A 19,280-nucleotide genomic window follows, 5' to 3' on the forward strand; every position below is an offset into this window, starting at 1 on the left:
AGAGTCACGGTTTGACCAAGGAACAGTATCGGGCTGCATAGTGTATTTTGATGATTTTGGTCCGAAATTGGTCTTCCGGGGCTCAGATTGATTCGAAACTTGGAGGAATGATTAATAACAATATAAGAATACATCTAAGCAAGTAATTAACATCATCTAATGGTTTAATTAGAAAGCCCAAAATTGTAATACTAAGTTTTAGAGACAAGAATCATAGCATCAATGAGAAATCAATGTAATTGAAAGGGAAGCTAGGGAATTAGTTGGGGAATGGGTTAGGAACAAGATTACAATAATTTGCAAGCCATTACTTAGACTAATCATACTTCACATTTCAGTTTAGGACAAGAAGTCAAGTTGCTAAGCAAGGAATCATGGTAATGCATATGCAAGGATCAAAATGAGAGTGAGGCATAGCAAGGATCCTTGCATATGCATTACCATGATTCCTTGCTTACCCAATTCGCTTGTAGAAGACCTTGTTGATAACACACTAATAAGTGGCTCCAGCGTTTTTCAGACCAAATGGCATGACTTTATAATAGTAGCTTTCACGATTAGTCATGAACGTTGTATGTATCTCATTCTCTGGCTTCATCATGATTCATGAAACTCAGCACTTCATGGCCTGCTATTGTATCAATTAACAAGTCAATGCGAGGTGGGGGTAATAGTCTTTCGGACAAGCCTTGTTAAGATATCTATATAATCTGTACACATTCTCCATTTTCCATTAGCTTTCTTTACCATTATCACATTCGCCAACCACTTAGGACACTCGATTGGACAGATGAACCAGACTTTGCTAACTTCTCGGCCTCCAGCTGAATACCCTGTTGCTTCTCGATGGAGAAGTTTCTCCTTCTTTGAAATACAAGTGTAGCTCCTTTATTGATCCACAAACTATGTTTAGCAATATTACGGTCAATCCCAGGCATGTCTTCAGCTGACCAAGCGAAGACATCTGCATTCTTGGCTAGAAAGGTAGTTAGCCTTTATTTGAAGCTTTATGGCTATTCGGAACCAATGTTGGTCTCTCTTTCCAGATGATTAAGGCTCAAAGGCACCTTTTGCAACTTCTCAACCGGTTCTCCCCGTTGCATCAAGCTCTCATCTCTGTTGTCATGTACTTCGATCATGAGAGTGATTCCTGCAAGTGGAGTTGTCGGTTGCTTCTGGATGAAATTATGATAGCATGTCCTAGACTGCCCTTTGGTCAGTTTGCAAACTCCCATTCCCTCGGCAATTAGGAACTTCATCATCATATGCCTGGGAGAAATTACAGCCCCCATCGTAGTAAGCGTTGGGGACCCAGAATGATGTTGTAAGCTGAAAAATTGCGCACAACCATGAACATGGTGGGCAAAGTCACTTGTTGGGGGAAAGTTCCAACTGTATGTTTCCTTCTACAGTGGTGGAACTTCCCGCGAAGCCATACAGTAAGGTTGCAGTTGGTTGGAGTGCCTCCTGGTCAATATTAAGCAAGTGGAAAGCATCCAGAGACAAAATGTTTGCTAATGATCCAGTATTAATTAGGACTCTATATATCATGTGGTTGGCCAACCTAACCTTGATCACGATGGCATCCTCATGAGGGGTGTAGACATTATTGAGCTCCCTCTCGGCGAAAGTGATTGGTTCACTTTGAACAAAGAGTGTAACTGCTAAAGGCTCAACAGCGCCTATAACACGTGTTCCTTGCTTTATTTGCCTTAATGACTCGGGAGTGGGTCTTTTGAATATTGTATTGATTTTGGGAAGGTCCTCATCCCTAGGCGCCATTGGAGTTTTCCCCCTTGACTCAGTCCTATCATGTGAATGAGAATTGTTGTGCCTTCTTAGCGAAGGTGAGGCCTCACCATGGTGAGTGGCCTTCACATGCTGATTTAAATGCTCTCTAGCGATCAGCTTCTTTATTTCTACCTTCAACATGCAGCAGTCATTAGTATGATGCCCTATGTCTTTGTGGTACTTGTAGTACTTTGCCATATCAACACTATTTTGAGGGCATGCATGTAACCTACCAAGGGTTTTCAGCAAGCCCGAATCTTCAAAGTCTCGGATCTGCATTAGAACTGCAGATCGTGACTTGTTCAAAGGAGTGAACGCTTCATCCTCCTCCTCCATCACCTGCTTGCCATGCCACTCTTGCCTGGGCTTTGGGTCCCTTTTCTGGAAGCGTGGCTTAGAGCTTGATTCAGGAGTCTTTCGAATGGTAGGTGTATCCTGATCTCTATAGTGGCTGCGTTTCGCTTCCAACACTTCTTCCACCATGGCCATCTCATACCCCAAGTCCAGCAACTTAGCTAGGGTCTTGTGCTTCTTCTCTACAATAGATGTGACTAATTTTTCATTAGTCACAGCCCTCTTGAAAGCAATGAAGGCCACCTTGTCATCAAGGTCTTTGATCATGATGGAGATGCTATTAAAACGAAAGATGAAGTCTCGGATAGACTCTGAATGCCCTTGCTTTAGGGAAAGCAAGTTGTCCTCTGTCTTGTCCTTCTTGATTCCACTCTTGAACTAGCCACAAAGGCATACCCCAGCTCCATGAAGTTGTGAATGGAGTGCCTTTGCAGCCAAGAGAACCACGTGGTTGTAGGCCCAGTCAGTGAAGCTGGAAAACATCTACACTTGATGGGGTCCCCTCCCCCACACATAGTCATGATAGATGTAAAATGACTGATGTGTGCCATGGGATCCATTGTCCCATTATATGATGTGAAGGTGGGGGTATGGAATCCTACCGATAAGGGCGCAACCATGATCTCAGGTACAAAAGGATCTTGGCTCAGTATCAATTGAACTTCTCCAGGAACCTTTCTACCTAGCTGAAAGAGGCTTTCGTTCATGTCCTGAACTTGACGGTACATGCTTTCGTCTCGAACGGATTCTAAAGCCTTAGGGACCCTGTCATCAGGTAGTGGTCCCCTAGATTCAGCCACACGCTCCTTCAACGCTCTCCTGGGTTTTGATGCTTGAGGTTGGTTAGCAACAGCTCCTGGAAAGGAATGTCTGTCTGCATGGGTCCCCAATCTGTCAAAGACATATCTATTTCCATCTTCCTCCGCCACTTTGGCCTTGCCCTTGCCTTTACGTTTAGCCCATTGAGCGTGAAGCATGTTTGCTTCATTTCCCTAGGTCTTGTCACTAATGTTGATAGGAAAAGGATTCGTTGTTCCAGGCAAAACGGTAGCAGGAACAGAGGAAGGTAGTAGCTTACTCCATTGGTTAACCATTGACTGGAAGGAACCCACCATCTCGAGCATCTTTTGGTGCAGATCCACCCGTTGTACAGGATCTGGGGTAGAAGTGGGAGTGATTCCCTAGGGGGAGCTCAACAGGCAACTCAGCAATAGTCTATTGATGCTCACGCTCCACAAAGGCTTGCGTATCTTTTGAAGTTCCAGCCCTTCGGCTAGCCCCCTTCTTCTTGACTTAGGGATTTTCTTGAGACTTACAAACTCTATATCTTGAGTTTCCTCTAGCCATCTTTCACAATGAGTGAAGTATTCTAACAAAAGAAAAGCTATAGAACTTTTTTTGTTAGCATTTCCCACAAACGGCGCAAAATGTTGTAGTGAAAATGTTCTTGGAGCTCCCTGGTTCATTCCTGATCCGGGTCTGGTTCCTGAGACCAAAATAATGGTGAAAGTGGGCCGCCTCTAGGGACGGGAAGACACCTCCAATAAATGCTTAAGGAGATGAATAAGATAATGTCCTTCAGTAGTAAATGCAGGAGAGTAATGGCTGGAGTCTTCAAGCCCTACCTTTGCTCAGGCATAGTGATGGTATATATAGTTGGTCCATACCTCAAGTGATAGTGGATGCTTCTTAACCCTATGATGAGCATGGCCTAGATGAAGAGTGGTGATGACTTCTTGGAGTGGCTTGTTCAACAAGCTAGACCGTGTGATCTCTAGGACTGATGGAGATCTCACAGGTGAATCAAGGGATCAACATCAAGTTGACCTTGATGTGACATCAGTCCTCAGTTGGGGAGACAAAACGTGGGTATGCAGTACTCAAGGCAGGCTTTGGACAAATGAAAAGCTTCCTCATTAGCAATATGCATTTAATGATTCACAGTGCATTCAATGCGGAATTAAATGTTGTGACTGACATTCGGATAAAGATATGTCGAATCTCTTATCAATGCTACTTTAGCCGAAAAGTAGCATGGTGACAGTTGTGTGCCACTGCATGGTCTTCCTTGCAGCTTCTCAACTGGTATCTCCTCCGAGAAGTGACATGTTTGAGAAGTATCAAATGAACCACTTTGGATCAGATTTGTACCCTTGGCTTGGTCCAAACGATCTGCTCCAGTTCATTGGCTTGAACCATAATGACCATAACAGTCACTAAAGAAATGAGGAGGCTTAGTAGTGAAGAATTAAGATATGACAGTTGTATCGGGTTGACTCTCAACTTAGAATGGATGAGAACCTTAAAGAAAGAGGAAAGTAGAAACTCTTTCAGACTATTTGGATTGTATTTGTCTGGTTATAAAGACGACAAAGAAGATGATAGAATGAAAGAGATGAATATAAACCATAAGAAAAACTATTTTATTAATACTAATTTCCCATAACTGAAAATTTTATGTGTTTAGTCTAAAAGGGGTTTTGAGCTGGCAATTTTGAATTTTATTCAAGGGATGAAAAATGTAATGAATAACTTGTCTAAAATAAAGTCCTGCAATCTTGGTAAGAAATCTTACATTTTCCTTTTTGTATGAGATTGATTTTTTGCCTTTATACCTAGGATGAATATGTTCTTATCCACTTATCCATAATTTTTTGATATATTGGATGTATATATTTTTTTTTTTCATCTACAACCAAACACTTTGGTATTGCATTTTTCATTTAGTTATCAAAAGACTTATTTTTTTACTTTATTTCAATTCATCTCTTCTAACCAAGCAAAGTTTAAATGATTTTTTATAGCTAACAGCTTCTTATGTGAAAGTAATACAATCAAAGAGGTCTTAAGTTTGAATCTCTATCTCTCAATACCTTAAGTTCGGATTTTCTATCCTATTGGGTAGAGGTCTATGTTTCCTTTACATTTTTTCACCATACATTATGAGGAAATCCATAAAAGTCTCCCCTCTAATTCATTTTCCCTCTTTGGATCTTCCTACTTACCCCTCCCTCATTACGTGGGCCCATAACTCACGGTCATTGGCTGGTTCGATGGTGAACAAAAGAATTTAAAAAAAAGAGTCAATGACGGGTTAATCAAGCGGTTAAAGACCCATCCTCCCACGGGAAGGTCCCAAAGGGTTCGCACCCACTCGAATACTATATTTGTAATTTAACTCCCTCCCAATAATAACAAGCTACCTTTTTTTAAAAAAAAATTAAAAAAATATCTTTGTCTTCGTAATCTCCCCACGTGACCAAGATTGCAATGATCAGAATCCGTTCAGCCCCCACGTGCACTTATTGCTGATAAAACTGAGTAGACGGCGGTTACGGATGCTTATCACGCGGGTTACTGTGGGACCCACAAGCAGAAAGCGAAAGTAACACATGACTCACGCGAGAATACCTCCGGCTCCGGCGATAGTTTCGAACAAGAACCGCCTTACCGCCAACCGTAGCTAAGTCTGACGACTCTCACGAAGCGCTGCCCGCTGCCCGTTACCCGCAACCCGCTGCCCGACCTAACTTAATTCGGCTAGCTGACCATTTTGTGAGTATGTGACCGTTCTGACTACCTCGATTACTTCTCCTCTCTGCAACTCAAGCATCGAGAGATGTCGGTTCTTCTTTCCTTGTAATCTGTTATTCGTCGTCAACAGTATCTGATATCCCCTTCTCCTCTCCGATTTCTCTTTTTGTCTTTCCTTTTTGGGCCAGGGAGTTACTGCTTACGAGTTACGACTAAACATTTCTAGGTGGGGTTTCTCTTGTGATTCTTTCATGTTTTCGAATGGCTTGCCACGAGATTCATTCATGGACGTTCTGTGGAATAGTCGGAGCCTTCCTTGATCTTGGATTAGCTTATCTTCTGCTATGTGGATCTACCCTTGCTTTTTTTGCCTCGAAATTTCTGGGTATCTTCGGTTGGCACTTGCCGTGTCCCTGCAATGGTCTTTTTGGTGATCCTCATGGTGGTAAGTGTTTGCAGAGACTTCTTGTTGACTACCCTCCTCGTCGAATCTCATCTGTTCAATTATCCGTGAAAAGCAAGTTCCCCTTCGACTCTATACAGATTAATGACCAACAGTGCCAGTTCAGGGTTAGATTATTGGGCGACACAGAACACTGTGATGGACCTCATGAGATGGAGGAAGAAGCTTCGTGCAGTTCCATCTCCGATGGCAGGAGAGGATCTTTGTCGCATAAGAATGAACTGGATGGGTTTAGATTGATGGCTTCTGCTGCTTCACTCGACAGCCGCAACGATTGTAAAGGGAAGGGAATCGTGAGTCGCAAGCCCAAGTATGGTTTGCGCCGCCGGCGCAAAGCTGTTGTTGAACATAAGAAATCCTCGCCTGTTTGGGTTTCTCATTCCCCTTACAGCATGAGTGAAGCTGGTCATGAAATTTCTGAAGAAGGTTCAGTGCCCACGAGTTCTGCTAGGGTTGCCTTCCGAGGTAAGTGAGCCTTTCGAAGTCGTTGCCTTTGTTTAATATATTCATTTGTATGTAAATTTGTACATTGTTTACAGCAGTGTATGAAATCCTATTGTTTACGTTTTGAAATTTCAGTTAACGGAGAAGAAAGCGTACACGGCTTTGAAGTGAATGAATCATTTGGTGAGAGTAGGATCATGGAAGAGGGTGCATTATCTGATAAAGAATTTGTTCGCAATGTTCGAAATGATCTGAGGTTTGGTGAGGATGAGAAAAATGTGATTAGAGTCTTGGAACAAGCACTTGAAGAAGAGCAAGCTGCTCGTGCTGCTCTGTACCTTGAGTTGGAGAAGGAACGAAGTGCTGCTGCAAGTGCTGCTGATGAAGCCATGGCCATGATTCTTCGTCTGCAAAAGGACAAGGCATCAATAGAGATGGAAGCAAGGCAGTATCTGAGAATGGTTGAAGAGAAATCTGCTTATGATGCAGAGGAAATGGACATTCTCAAAGAGATTATTGTAAGGAGAGAGAGGGAGAAGCACTTTCTGGAGAAGGAAGCGGAAACTTATAGGCAGATGATTCTGATGAACAATGAGCCTATGGAAGTTAATGTGAATGATGCGGTGAAAGTATCAGCACCCAAGTGTACTTTTTCATTGAATTCGAATGAGGATCCGGGGATGCTGCAGCAGATTTGTGAATCTATTGACAAAAGGGAAGTAGAGAAAAATGTAAAAACATCAACCAGTCATGAGACACACACTGTTGAAGGACCAAATTCCTTTCACGCTTTTGTGAAAGAAGTACCATCGTCGGACTGGGACAAGGATGCAAACTTCATGGGACAGGGTGATAGTCAAGGGAAAGTGAGTTTTGACAAAATCCATCCACAAGTGCCAGGATCCTTTGATGATTGTAACCAAGAGATTCAAGAGAAGGGAATGGTATCATTGGATGAGGGACCTTCTGTTATTCAAGGAGAAGGGCAGATAGAAGAGACAGTGTCCAAGTTGTATAAGTTAAACAGCCCTCCGAAACATGGCTTGCTTGGGCAAACTATCATTTCTGGCAATGAAGGACAGGATCAAAAGGACGATGCTAGACAATGCCAAGGTGTTGAAATGGAAGCAGTTCAAAATCCTAGTGGTACTGAAATCAATTTTCCATGTGACGGTGAAGATGTCGAGAATCATGTAAAAAATTCAGATCGAGGACGAAGTGATCAACACATCTCTAAGGTTGAGGCTGAACCAAGTCTTTATGATGTTCATGTGGTTGATGACAGTTCTAAGTTGGGAAAGGAGGAAGCTAGAGAAGAACATCAAGGATGTTTGGTAGGTACAGATTCAAACAGGTCTAGAATACATGGTGTTCCATGTGACATCTCTGGTATCCGTATCAGTAGGATTGATTCTTCAAGTGATCAACCGAGTACAAGCAGGGCAGCAACTGAAAGTGACCTTCATAGAAGCTTCTCTGATTTGACTGCTGAGTTGCCTCCAATCAATAACATACATCGCCAATCTTTTCCTTTTAACTTGCGGAGGAATTCCATGTCTGCAGTTGATAATGAAAGACTGAGACTTGACACTGAAGTTGAATGGCTAAGAGAAAGGTTAAGGATTGTGCAAGAGGGAAGAGGGAATCTTTGTTTTCCTACGGAGCACAGAGAAAGGGAGAAAATACAGCTGCAACTGTTAGAGGATATAGCAAAACAACTTAAAGAGATTCGGCAGCTGACTGAACCTGGAAAGACTATTAGGCAGGTTTCTTTACCCCCAGCATCTACAAAGGTATGTGCTAGAAGGTTACTGTTATTCCTATTTCAATATGTACAAAATATCACTCACACATTTGCATCACATTACTATGGTATTGGTCATTTGACTCTGTTGCTTGAAATTGGTAATCAATTATTGCACTGGTTTCGATCAATTTATGTTGAACATTATCTGGTTCAATTTATGACATTTTTGCAATTAATATCTTAAAATTCAACAATATTTAGCTCATAAAAACTATTTGGACAAGCCCTCCAAGCTATCTTTCAAGTTATTTTTTTGGATAGTCCGCACTTTAGGGGATAAATCATGAAGGGAGATCTCGCGAGATATCTCAATTTTTTCATAAACTGAGATGAGATAGAGATCAAGCTCTGCGAAATTAGATACCCCGCTCGAGATCTCACGATATCTCACCCTAGATCTCATTGGAATTCTCAATTTTTGCCATTTTTTGCAGATTTCAGTTGGATTTTCACTTGCAACTACTCTTAGCACATCTACAACATCAAAGGAAGATAAATCATTCTCTAATTGTCTTATGAACTTATGTGTTAATGATTTATATAGAACTTCTAATGTTTTTATCATTTTATCACTCTATTCTCAAAAGTCGAGATTGTGATTGTGATACTCATATGGATAGAATTTTGATGACATTTATATTTGATGTATTTGATACACTTGTTTTTCATTTATATGCCTTAAATGTTCTATATTACATATTGTATAACCTTGCATTCCCTAATCTTGCAGTATTTTGATTTCATACTATGGGTAGACTTAGAAATCATACTTAGGGTTGTTTTCTCACAGATCCAAGGCCACTAGTGTGTTCAAAATGCCTTAAATAGGCTAAATACCAAGTTTTAGCCCAACCAGGACCTTAAAACCCACCGAGATGGGCCAATGAGTTGACGCCAAAAAAATGCCATACCTTGCCATCTTGGCCGAGATCTCGCCATCTCAGCCGAGATCTCGGTTTTTTAGGGCGAGTGAGATCTTCTACCATGGGGAATATTGGGTGATGTGGTGGGTGGGATAGAATATTATAGAAGCACAGCATACAGAATTTTGGAGTGAGGAAAAAGGCCTGTTATTAGGAATTAATATTTGTTAATGCCCTACATAATGGGAGTCATAAGTTTTCTGCTTTGCAACAGCGACAGAACAAATGAGATACTAGAACTAACATGATGTCTTGAATCAGTTGGATGTACCAAATGTTTCAACCTCTTTGCAACATTTTTTTCCCTGCCCTGAAGTTAATTCTAAGTTCCTGAAGATGTAATTTTGAATTACATGGCCAATTTTGCTATAATCTTTTTATTGTTGTCATGGACTGCTGGATGCCTCAAATTGATATTGCGTATAAGGGGATTGAACAATGCAGAGTTCCAGCAAAAGAAAGGAAAAGACTCTGCAGTTCAACCTAGTTAAAATTAGGTCAGTTTTCTGAACCGATCCAAGACTAATAGTTTATTTGAACCATTGCTCTTATTCACGATGTTCTGATTTTCAGTTCTTTGGGATCTTCTGGGGATCTGCCATTTGGTATAGTGTTTGTTCAGCTCCTGTGTTTCTAGGAGTCCCCCCCCCCCCGTCTCTTTGTATGAGAAAATAAACGCCACCCTCTCAGGCACCGGAGCGTGTACCTGCACCCAGACCACATATGCGTACAAAATGACGCTAGCACTTCTGGTCCTTTCTCTTTCCCTCTGGAGCTGCATGGGTCATTCCATGCACGTGTCTGATAACATGTACTGGCTCAAATGTGTCACCAGGTGGTTTGTTTTATTTATTTTGCCTGTTACACTAGATACTTAAGTTACATCAAACGGTTGGGAAAGGTCAATTTTTTAGTCAATTTGGGATTCCGTCCCTCAAAAGCACTGTGTTATAGAATTTCCTTCAAGTTAAGTTGTCTTTTTCCTTATTATTATGTGGGTTTAGGACACTACCAACTCAAGCTATGGAGTGGCTTATTTTGTTTCGAACCCCAGATATTTTATACAGATAAATAAAAAAAGTTAGCTTCCAAAAGCTTTGGATTGGATTACAAATGTGTTGGGCCTTTGATCTAATGGGCCTAACAGATAGGTAGGGGTAGGAATATGAGCTTTTCTGTGGAGTCTTATTTATTCATTGGGAGAGGATTCCTTGAAATGGTGTGGCTCCTGAACTAGCACAGGGGCCAATGTAGTGTGCTGGGAAACACCAACTGGGGCAGGATTTCTGCATTTGCATTTTATATTGGGTAGGGCAAGTCATTTTGCACCCTCTTTGTCCAGGCATGTGTGCCATGTTGCCTTTAGGGGCTGTTTTTTCCTTATTTATTTTTATTGTTATTAAGGTTTTTCTCATTCAGCTAAAACGCTTCTTGTTGTCAAGTTGTTTCTAGAACGCTATTGGCTGGAGGAGTTTCATGTATAATTGAGTCTGTTATTTGAAATTTTATTTTAGTATATGTCAGAAGTTTTCCCTACCCAGGTTTGCAAAATAAAGAAGATGCTTTGTTTTATTTTGACCTGTGGATACATGCTTGCATCTGTAGAATTCAGATTTGGTGGCTCTTGGGGTACTCAAGTTTGTTCAGCTGTTGTGAGATTCAGTTGTAAGCGCTGGTTAGGTTCCAGATTGGGGTTGCTAGTAGTATTTTAACCATGTAACTAGGTGAAATTCTTATTAAATTCTTTTTCTCTGTCTTTCTCTCTTTCTTTTTATTTTTATTTTTTTGTTTTGTTCTTTTTAAATATTCATTCTTCCGTCAATCCAGGTTGGTTTGCCGCATGCCTTCTAACCTGAGGCTGACATTTTTTGTGCTTTCATGGTTTCTCTTTGCCTAATATTATCCTGTCAAATGTCGTCTATAGTTCTGTTTCATTCTTCTTTAATTTGGCATTGTTACTTTCTCCCAGTTTTGGTTTCACTTTTCTTTCAGAACATAAATCTCCATTGATTTTCAATTCCTGCTGCAGCTAGGTTTCTTTAATCAGGGGATTTCAGTATCTGCTTTGAGTGCTTTCTACATTTAATTGCTAGTTCTTTTTTTGTCTATAGTTGTCAGATTCTCTTTCTAAATCAGCAACGCTGTTCTAAACTTTGTTATGATCTTAAATGTTTTCTACAATGGTTTTGAATTTTCTGGTTACTTTCTAGTTTCATTGTTAGAATGGGAAAACCTGATATCTTGAGATCCAGCTATCAGATCTGGATAGTACACAATTTCATTTGACCTGATAACTGAGCTATCAATTTGAATTTCGGACCAATCTGAGAAATTCTTGAGAAGTTATTTAAATTTCTCCATATCTGGTTTGTCCTTTATTCCTGTTATTTTGTAGCAAGCTGATCTCCTGCTGGAATCCATAGTCGAGATTAGCACTGCAGTATTGAGGGTTTTAGAGTTATCAAGTCATGGACAATTTTTCTTGGGATTTTATTATTATAATGCACATAGGCTTCTATGATTGCTTATTATGTAGGGTAAGCATTAAACCTGTCCAAATATGTCCGATTTTTCTGATATCCGAGTTTAATTGGTTTGTGAAGAAGTTAAACATTATTCCTGTGGCCTAATGAGCATACCTTACTAACAAACGCTCCCAAGCTATACAATAATTCTACCTTTACCTGACACTCTTGGATTGCAATATAATTAATCTTTTTTGTTGTTTGTTTCTTGTAACGGTGCCTATTGTGAATGACTGGCTGTATTATGTTGTGTTTTTCCCAAGGAAGTCAAGGTGTGTCCGGTAGGATCATAAAATATTCCTATGCTTAGGATTTCACCCATCTGCTTATTCCTACTCTGTAGATATATTTCTTGGAAGAAGCACCCAACAGACCACTAATAATTCTTCATCTTATTCTTTTGTCCTCTTTGTTGTGTTATTTAGTCCAGCTATAAAAATAACAGGCCCCAACTTATTAAAGACTACTGGTGACTAGACTCTGTATCTAGTTGTGATTGTGGATTGTTAAGTACCATCCTAATATCTTTTACTCATTTAACTTGTGTTCTCTAATTTACCATAAGCTAAAAAACTCTAATTTGAATCAAGGTTTAAAGTATCCCACGATACCATACGATACTAGCCGATACGTATCCATATTTGACCCAGCCGATACGATACATCTCAATACGTCTCTCCATTGAATGACACTAAAATACATTAGCCAGAGCGATACAATACTCGATATAGGACGATACGTCTCTTAAAATCACCTGACCGATACGATACTCGATACCGATACTTTAAACCTTGATTTGAATGATCTTTGTTCTTCCCTTAACCGTGCACAAACGATTGTGCTGCAGCCTCTTTGGAGTTCTTCTATAGCCTCTTGTCAATTTGGTAAGAAAATGAAGGCGATAAGCTCTATAGTGGTGAGTGAGGTTCTCAGCCACAGAGTTAAGCCATTGAGCTTGTTATCTTGTACTTTCTGCATTTTCTTTGTCTTTTATCACTTCCCCCCCCCCCCCAACCTCTCTCTTCTTTTGATCTGCATCACACGGTCAATATGGAAGGTTTATCTCTCTACCCTGAACCTGAGTGTTGGACCATTAGGGTCATGGCAACAACTACAGTGCAGACGTATAGAATAATATATCGATGCATTCGAATTGCAGGGAAAGATTCCTTGATTACTGGTCACCTTATTCCGGTATCCAAAGTTCTGAAATCTTACCCTGGTTAAGTGGGGGATTGATTAGTATGAATATTGCTGTCAAAAGCATTAACATCTTTGATGATTTGATTTATATTTGCTACTGATTTTAATGTTTTTTAAGTAATGGATGGGGATTTTATTACATATTTCCTTACATATGAATTTATCTTATGTGAGTTATCAAGGTTTGGAAGACTTGATTGTACCTTTCTAAATCCAGAAATGGGGGCGGGAGTAGGGAAAGAAGCCATCCTTATTTGGAAGTTTATGTATTTTTAATCAGACAAGAAATGTCAACTATTTCTTCACTTCTTTTTCTAATGGTTAGCATAAACTTAGTATATTAAATTATTAATAGAAAGAAACCAAAACCAACAGACCAATTAGAAGCCAAAATAGCAAGAAAGTAAAAAGCAGCACTAAAGCCTTAGATAGAGAGCCAAGGAGAAAGAATATATAAGGACCAAATGGGAAATTTTCCCATTCCTTGGGAGGGAAGGTAGTGTGTGGCAGATCATTAACTGTGGGGCTGTCCGATATATAGATGGTAAGGCCATCCGAATTCCAAATCTCTAACTTCTTCAGAGTGCTTCATAGTTTCCTCAAGAATCATGGGGAAGGGAGGCTTAAGATGAGGGTGCCCTGATGCAATCATAAGAGGAAAGCCGCCATTGAGAAGAAATCCTCGTCTTGATCCAGACTAGCTACTTGTGGCAAAGTATCCACAATCTCAGTGTAACATATTAAAACCCTGGGTAGTAAATCAGTTTGTATCATATCCCAATAATTAGTCTTTGGGAAACCAAAAAAAGAGGACTGGTTTGGGGTTTGGGAACCCGAAAGAAACAAATTAGTGTACAGCCCAAAAAAAATCCAGCAGCAAGGAAGAAATCAGAAGCTCAACAAGGATTGAGTCTTTAAAAAATCAGCAACAACCTCAAGAACCAATTGATTTGTTTAGGTTGAAGAGAGAGAAGGTGGGGTTGAACCAATACAAATTTCTAGAATTAGCTTTGATATCCCAAATTGAAAAGAAAAGGTTAAATCACATCTGGTAGTTCTAGAATTCGAGCAGCAAGGAAGAAAACCGAAGCTCAACTCAAATTGATTCTTTAACAAATCAGCAACAACCTCAAAAACCAAGTGATTTTTTGAGGTTGGAGAGAGAGAAGGGGACTGAACCAACAAAAAGTGCTAGAATTAGTGTTATACCCCAAATTGAAAAGAAAGGCTAAATCACACCTGATTGGTCTAAAATTCTGAAGATATAGGACACCAAATAGTGGTGATGCGATAAAACAGCCTTTACATCTAGAAATCAGTCTGAGAACAACTAGTGGTCGAAAACCCCAAATAAGTAAATCACAAGCTGAAGAGAACCAAATCTTTGAGGAGGAGAAATACCAAATTGCAGTCAAGTAGAATCTACTGATTGGACAAACTATAGTAGAACCAGTCTTCAATAATCAAAGAGGGCTTGAGGGGAAACTTTCCATTTGATCGTTGCGGTACTAAACCCTTAGTTTCAACAAAAAGTTTAGCTAGGGTTTTAAATCTGTAGTAGTTTGTAGCAAAGGATGCTGCACCTATTAAACTAGCTCTTGATTAACCTTCAAAGCAGAGTAGTCTTAAACAAGCAAAGAAACAGCTCTGACCCCTGGCTCTGATACCATGTAACTGATTAAAATCCTAGAACATCAGGGTCAAGAGGATGGAAGTGATAGTGAGTAGGACATGATGAAGGGAACGGGGTGACTGAAGAGAATTATCGAACTTGTAAGTTCCCCTCCCACAGCCTTTACATAATGCTGTTTATAATTACAAAAGAGGATTCCTGAATCTCATAAACAAATAGAAACAAAACCAAAAATAAACTAGCTAGAATTTGTACCAGCTTCACATCGATGTTTTGATTGCCCATGCCTGTGACTGTTTTTCCTCATCTTTTCCTTCTATATTATTACCTTAACTTGCTTTTGTATTTCTTATTGCTTATTGTAGACCTTGTAAGTTACATGGTTGGTGCCTTGTTGGTCTATTTGCAAGTTGGATGTATATTTTGTCACAAGATTCGGCCTGGTGCGTCTTAGCTTGGATCTGGACAAAGTCTGCCAATCTGTAGAATTTAGGCTGAGCAATCTGAGCTGATTCAGTAAACTGCTTATATAACCTACACAGGAAGAATGACATGTTAGAGGTCCCAGCCAGGAGTAACCCTCTGATGCTCAGGTCATATTTTGGACAACGGGCTCTCTCCAACCGTCACAGGAAGAATGACATGTTAGAGGTCCCAGCCAGGAGTAACCCTCTGATGCTCAGGTCATATTTTGGACAATGGGCTCTCTCCAACCGTCATGAGAGATTTCTTGAGAGAACTATTGAACTTAACGAATAAAATTGGGAGGCCTTACCTCTTATTTGTATGGTTTGGTCAATAGAGCAATGTATAAAAGAGCGGTACAGTAGCCCTTGGCAGGATCCATATGGTGATACTTCGTCAATGGTGAAGAGACACTTCATTCATTCATGGTGTATGAGCCTTTAATCCTACCTGGGTTAGGTGTCGCAAGGGAGGGAGGGTTATCTGTATTCAGTTAGGTTAAATGTGGTCCTTAGTTGACAGGTGTTGTCTTTTTATGATGAGAAGATAATCCTCTTGTGAGGGGAAGCTTACTCTCTCTAGAACCTTTTTGGAAAGCCTCAAGGGGTTTGGGCCATTGGACCCCTGAACTGGGTTGGGGGACATTGAACCAGTCTATCTGGCAAGCGTCAGTCTCTTGTTCGCTTGTTAAAAGTTGGCATATTAATATACCTTTCAGAATGTGGGTCTTTTTGATTTATTGCCTGATGATTGACCTAGTTGACCTTGAGGCTAGGACCTTGGATTTGGTGGTTGAAACACTTGAGAAGTCAACAGTTTTTGAACGTTCTGAGGACACCCCAACTTTCAGAACATCATAATTGATGTGTACATTTGTCCTGTAATGCTCTGTTAGTATACAGGTTGTAGGCTGTTGCGAACTACAATTATTGATGCGACAAAGGCTCAAGTTTCTCTGATATCTTCGAAAAGATCTATTTTCACGTAAATCTGTGGTTGGTTCATGGAATGCTTATTCTTGTAGTCACACTTTGTACTTTTCTTTCACTTGTATGGTACTTTCACTACTGTTTTTTCTAACTGTCTAGATTGTACGGACGCATGGGTTAACTCATTGACAGAGAAACTCTGCTTGTGATCTCACAGTGCACTCCCATTGTGTGTCCTTACTTTTGACTGCATACCTGATTTTTTTTTATGTTGCTTACCATGATTGCTGACCTGCGTTTTCCCTTAGAGATGGCTCTAAATTGGTCTCTCGTTTTATGTTTTTTATCTTCAGGTTTGCTCAAAGAAACGCCGACATCGAAGTGTTTCCCTGGGACTCCATGATAGCACCTGAAACAGATCTGGATTCTTTTGAGTCAGTGCAGTGGATATGACCAGTTAATTCATGAAAACATTGTCATGATAATAATCTAAGGTGAAAGCCGCAATGAATGTCTGCAAACACGGTCCACATCTCAGTATGGTTCTGTTCAATCCTTATTAGCCTTTAAAGAATGCACATGCACAGATAGGAGGGCTTTAATTTGATGGTGATGTATTATTAACAATTACTGTTTCTCATTTTTGCATGAATGTCATGATCTAAGCCTTCTGAGTTTGCAAGTGATGTTACTGATGCTTATGACTCATAAGAAATCTTCTAGCTGAAACAGTGGCAGGAGATATCAGGATGGAATTGGTGGGTGTAGGCTGTGTAGGGATATTGGCCCAATAGAGGAAAGAGGGCAGGAACAGAGTAGAAGTACTTTAGGAGCTCTTCCTTCCCTTCCCCTCTCTCCAGTTTTTAGTTCAAGCTGGCAAGTTCAGTAAATGCGTTATGTGTGTAAGTCGCGAAGATGTCTATGTAATGCTTGTGGATCAAGAAATAACAGAAATATTTAGATATCCCTGGGTCATTGTCTACATTCTATTCCTCTTTTATCTTTTCTATTAAAATGCAGTTGCAGTGGGTAGACCACTAAATGGTGGCTATTAAGAGCAAAAATTCATCTGAGGGCTGGGTAACTCAATTGAAGCAAGTAATGGAGGTACCATACAAAATGGAACTTTGTAGATGAAGATTTCTAGTTCGTCACAGCAGGACGTTGACGGTCTGGGTTCAACTTGTAATTTATTCACGGTTTTTTTTTTTTTTTTTCCTCCTCTTCTCTTTCTTTTGGCAAGTCTCGCATCCCATTGGCAGAGTTTCTAAAATTCGTAGAATCCGTTTCTGCATAAAAATTCCGATTCTGATATTAGTTTCAGCAGTTCATAACTCTGAATTCAATCGTTCGAAGTTTCTGAAAAAAGATATTCTGGACCTAGAGAGACTTCGCCACTAGTTGAAAACAAGTCTGGCAGATCTTTCAGAGGGCAAATTTTGTTTCTTTTCGCTCATTTTACTTGTTACTTAGTTCTTTCATTTTATGGACTCTTGCATGCTGAAGTCATTATTTGTGGAGTCAGCTCGGACTCTTCAGATCTTACTCTTGTTTACGTTTGTAAAATCCTTTCTTGCTCAGAAGTTATAAACTTTGAGATCTATTGCATGTAGAGAATAAGGCATTTCTTGGAGGATGTTAAAATGAAAACTTTCAGTTTCGGAACAGAGTTTCTATATTGAAATTTGAAAAGAAAGAGGTTGGGTTTTGCTTCGCTCTTGTGTAATTACGGCCATTGGATGGTCGTGCTTGCCTGCTAGGGTTTAAATCTCGACCATTTGTTGCATTTTTTCATTTTTTTTTCTTTTTCTTGGAACTAAGGCTCTTTTTGGTATCAATTCTCATTGTCTATTATGAGATTTTTTCATTGTTTTAATTGGTTTGGCATCTATTATCATTTTTATTTTTATTTAAAATAATAGAAAAACCTTCAAAATTCACAATGGATTAAAAGTCCATTATCGATTATAGGTGAGAAGTCATCCTCATCATTTATGCGGTGGTATGCTTGAAATTTTAAAATTATGAAGAAGGTACAATAGTAAATGCAGAGTATTTTATAAAATCCCTTCTCAAACTCTCTCAAACCCTAAAGCATGCTCTTCGTTTCTGAAAAATTCTTCTCAAACTCGCGGTGGCTTCTCAAACCTCCCTGTCTCAAGGATTCTCACTGATTCTTACTGCTACTTCTCTTTCCTTCTTTTCCTCCCTTATTCTAACGACAACAACGAGAAAATCTTGAGCCAGAGGATTTACATCAGTGAGTTTACCCAACGGAAGAGCTCTTTCTGAGTTGCTAAAAGCTTTTGAAACAACTCTGCACAACTCCAAGGCTTCTTCTGTCTGAATTTTCAAACCGCAACTTGTCTGAGAAACGAAGCACAATTCAGAGTCCTCTGTTCAAGAAACTCTCCCAACGGGATTCAGGTAGCTAAGAAGGGTAGCATTTTGTTCCCAAATAAAATAATCTGGGTAGACTATCACAAAAGGTGCATTGTCTGATCTGCTGGGTTCACCCGTTTTTTTGCCTTCTAACAATTTCTAATATTGTTTCAGGTCTTGAGTTTTTGTTTTGTTTTTTGTTGTGCTTATCAGACCTCCAAGAACAAGAGAAGCGTACAAGGTAGGATCTCACGATCATATCTGTTTTTTGTTTCAACTTTTTTGGGAAGTTTGTGCACTGTATTGAACAATATGGTTTGGGATTAAATGCAAAACAGAGGCTATTAGTTGTCAAGACAAATTGGGTTTAAAATTGCTAAGCAATGGGCTTGGTTTCCTTTTTCTATCTGCTTCGTAAGAACACGAAAGGAAAAAAAAAAAGCAAAGACAGCTAGAGAGAAAGGTAAGGCATGCTTCTACAGAGAAGTTGATTGGGTTTGTTTATATAAAAGTCTCTCTCATGTATTAGGAGTAGTACATGTCCTTCTTGGGAAAATTTAGACCAGGACACAATACAGTGAAGGTTAAATTTGATCGACGATTAGAGTATATTGACATCAATCACCCAGATAAAGATGATCGCCATGATATCGCAAACCATGATAGCAAAACACATTTTATTAATCTTAGTTATTTGTGTTGCTTCAGCCATTTGGCTTTAGCAGTTTTCTCTTTCATATTTAGTTTTGTGAAAATTTTCTCAACTCCTTTTCCTTAGAATAAGGATACTTTTTTATATGTACCTCCTGATTTGTAAGACTGTTAAG

General features: G+C 39.7%; 1 protein-coding gene across 2 annotated transcripts; it reads left to right on the forward strand.

The window, feature by feature from the left end:
• Positions 1-5,679: 5,679 nt before the first annotated feature.
• On the forward strand, positions 5,680-17,281 carry LOC149022982 (uncharacterized). Of its 2 annotated transcripts, XM_089150863.1 has the most exons (4): positions 5,680-6,607; positions 6,722-8,379; positions 9,744-9,813; positions 16,425-17,281. In XM_089150863.1, the coding sequence occupies exons 1-3, from the start codon at positions 5,941-5,943 to the stop codon at positions 9,801-9,803; spliced, it is 2,385 nt and encodes a 794-aa protein (XP_089006989.1). In that variant the 5' UTR covers positions 5,680-5,940; the 3' UTR covers positions 9,804-9,813; positions 16,425-17,281. The 2 variants fall into 2 exon arrangements, with proteins under 2 accessions (XP_089006989.1, XP_089006988.1); XM_089150862.1 differs by lacking the exon at positions 9,744-9,813 and having other exon boundaries at positions 5,681-6,607; positions 16,425-17,276.
• The last annotated feature ends 1,999 nt before the right edge of the window (positions 17,282-19,280 follow it).

This window comes from Hakea prostrata, chromosome 3 (genome assembly GCF_041222555.1).
Source record: "Hakea prostrata isolate BN-2017 chromosome 3, UWA_Hpros_2, whole genome shotgun sequence".
Taxonomy (NCBI): Eukaryota; Viridiplantae; Streptophyta; class Magnoliopsida; order Proteales; family Proteaceae; genus Hakea; species Hakea prostrata.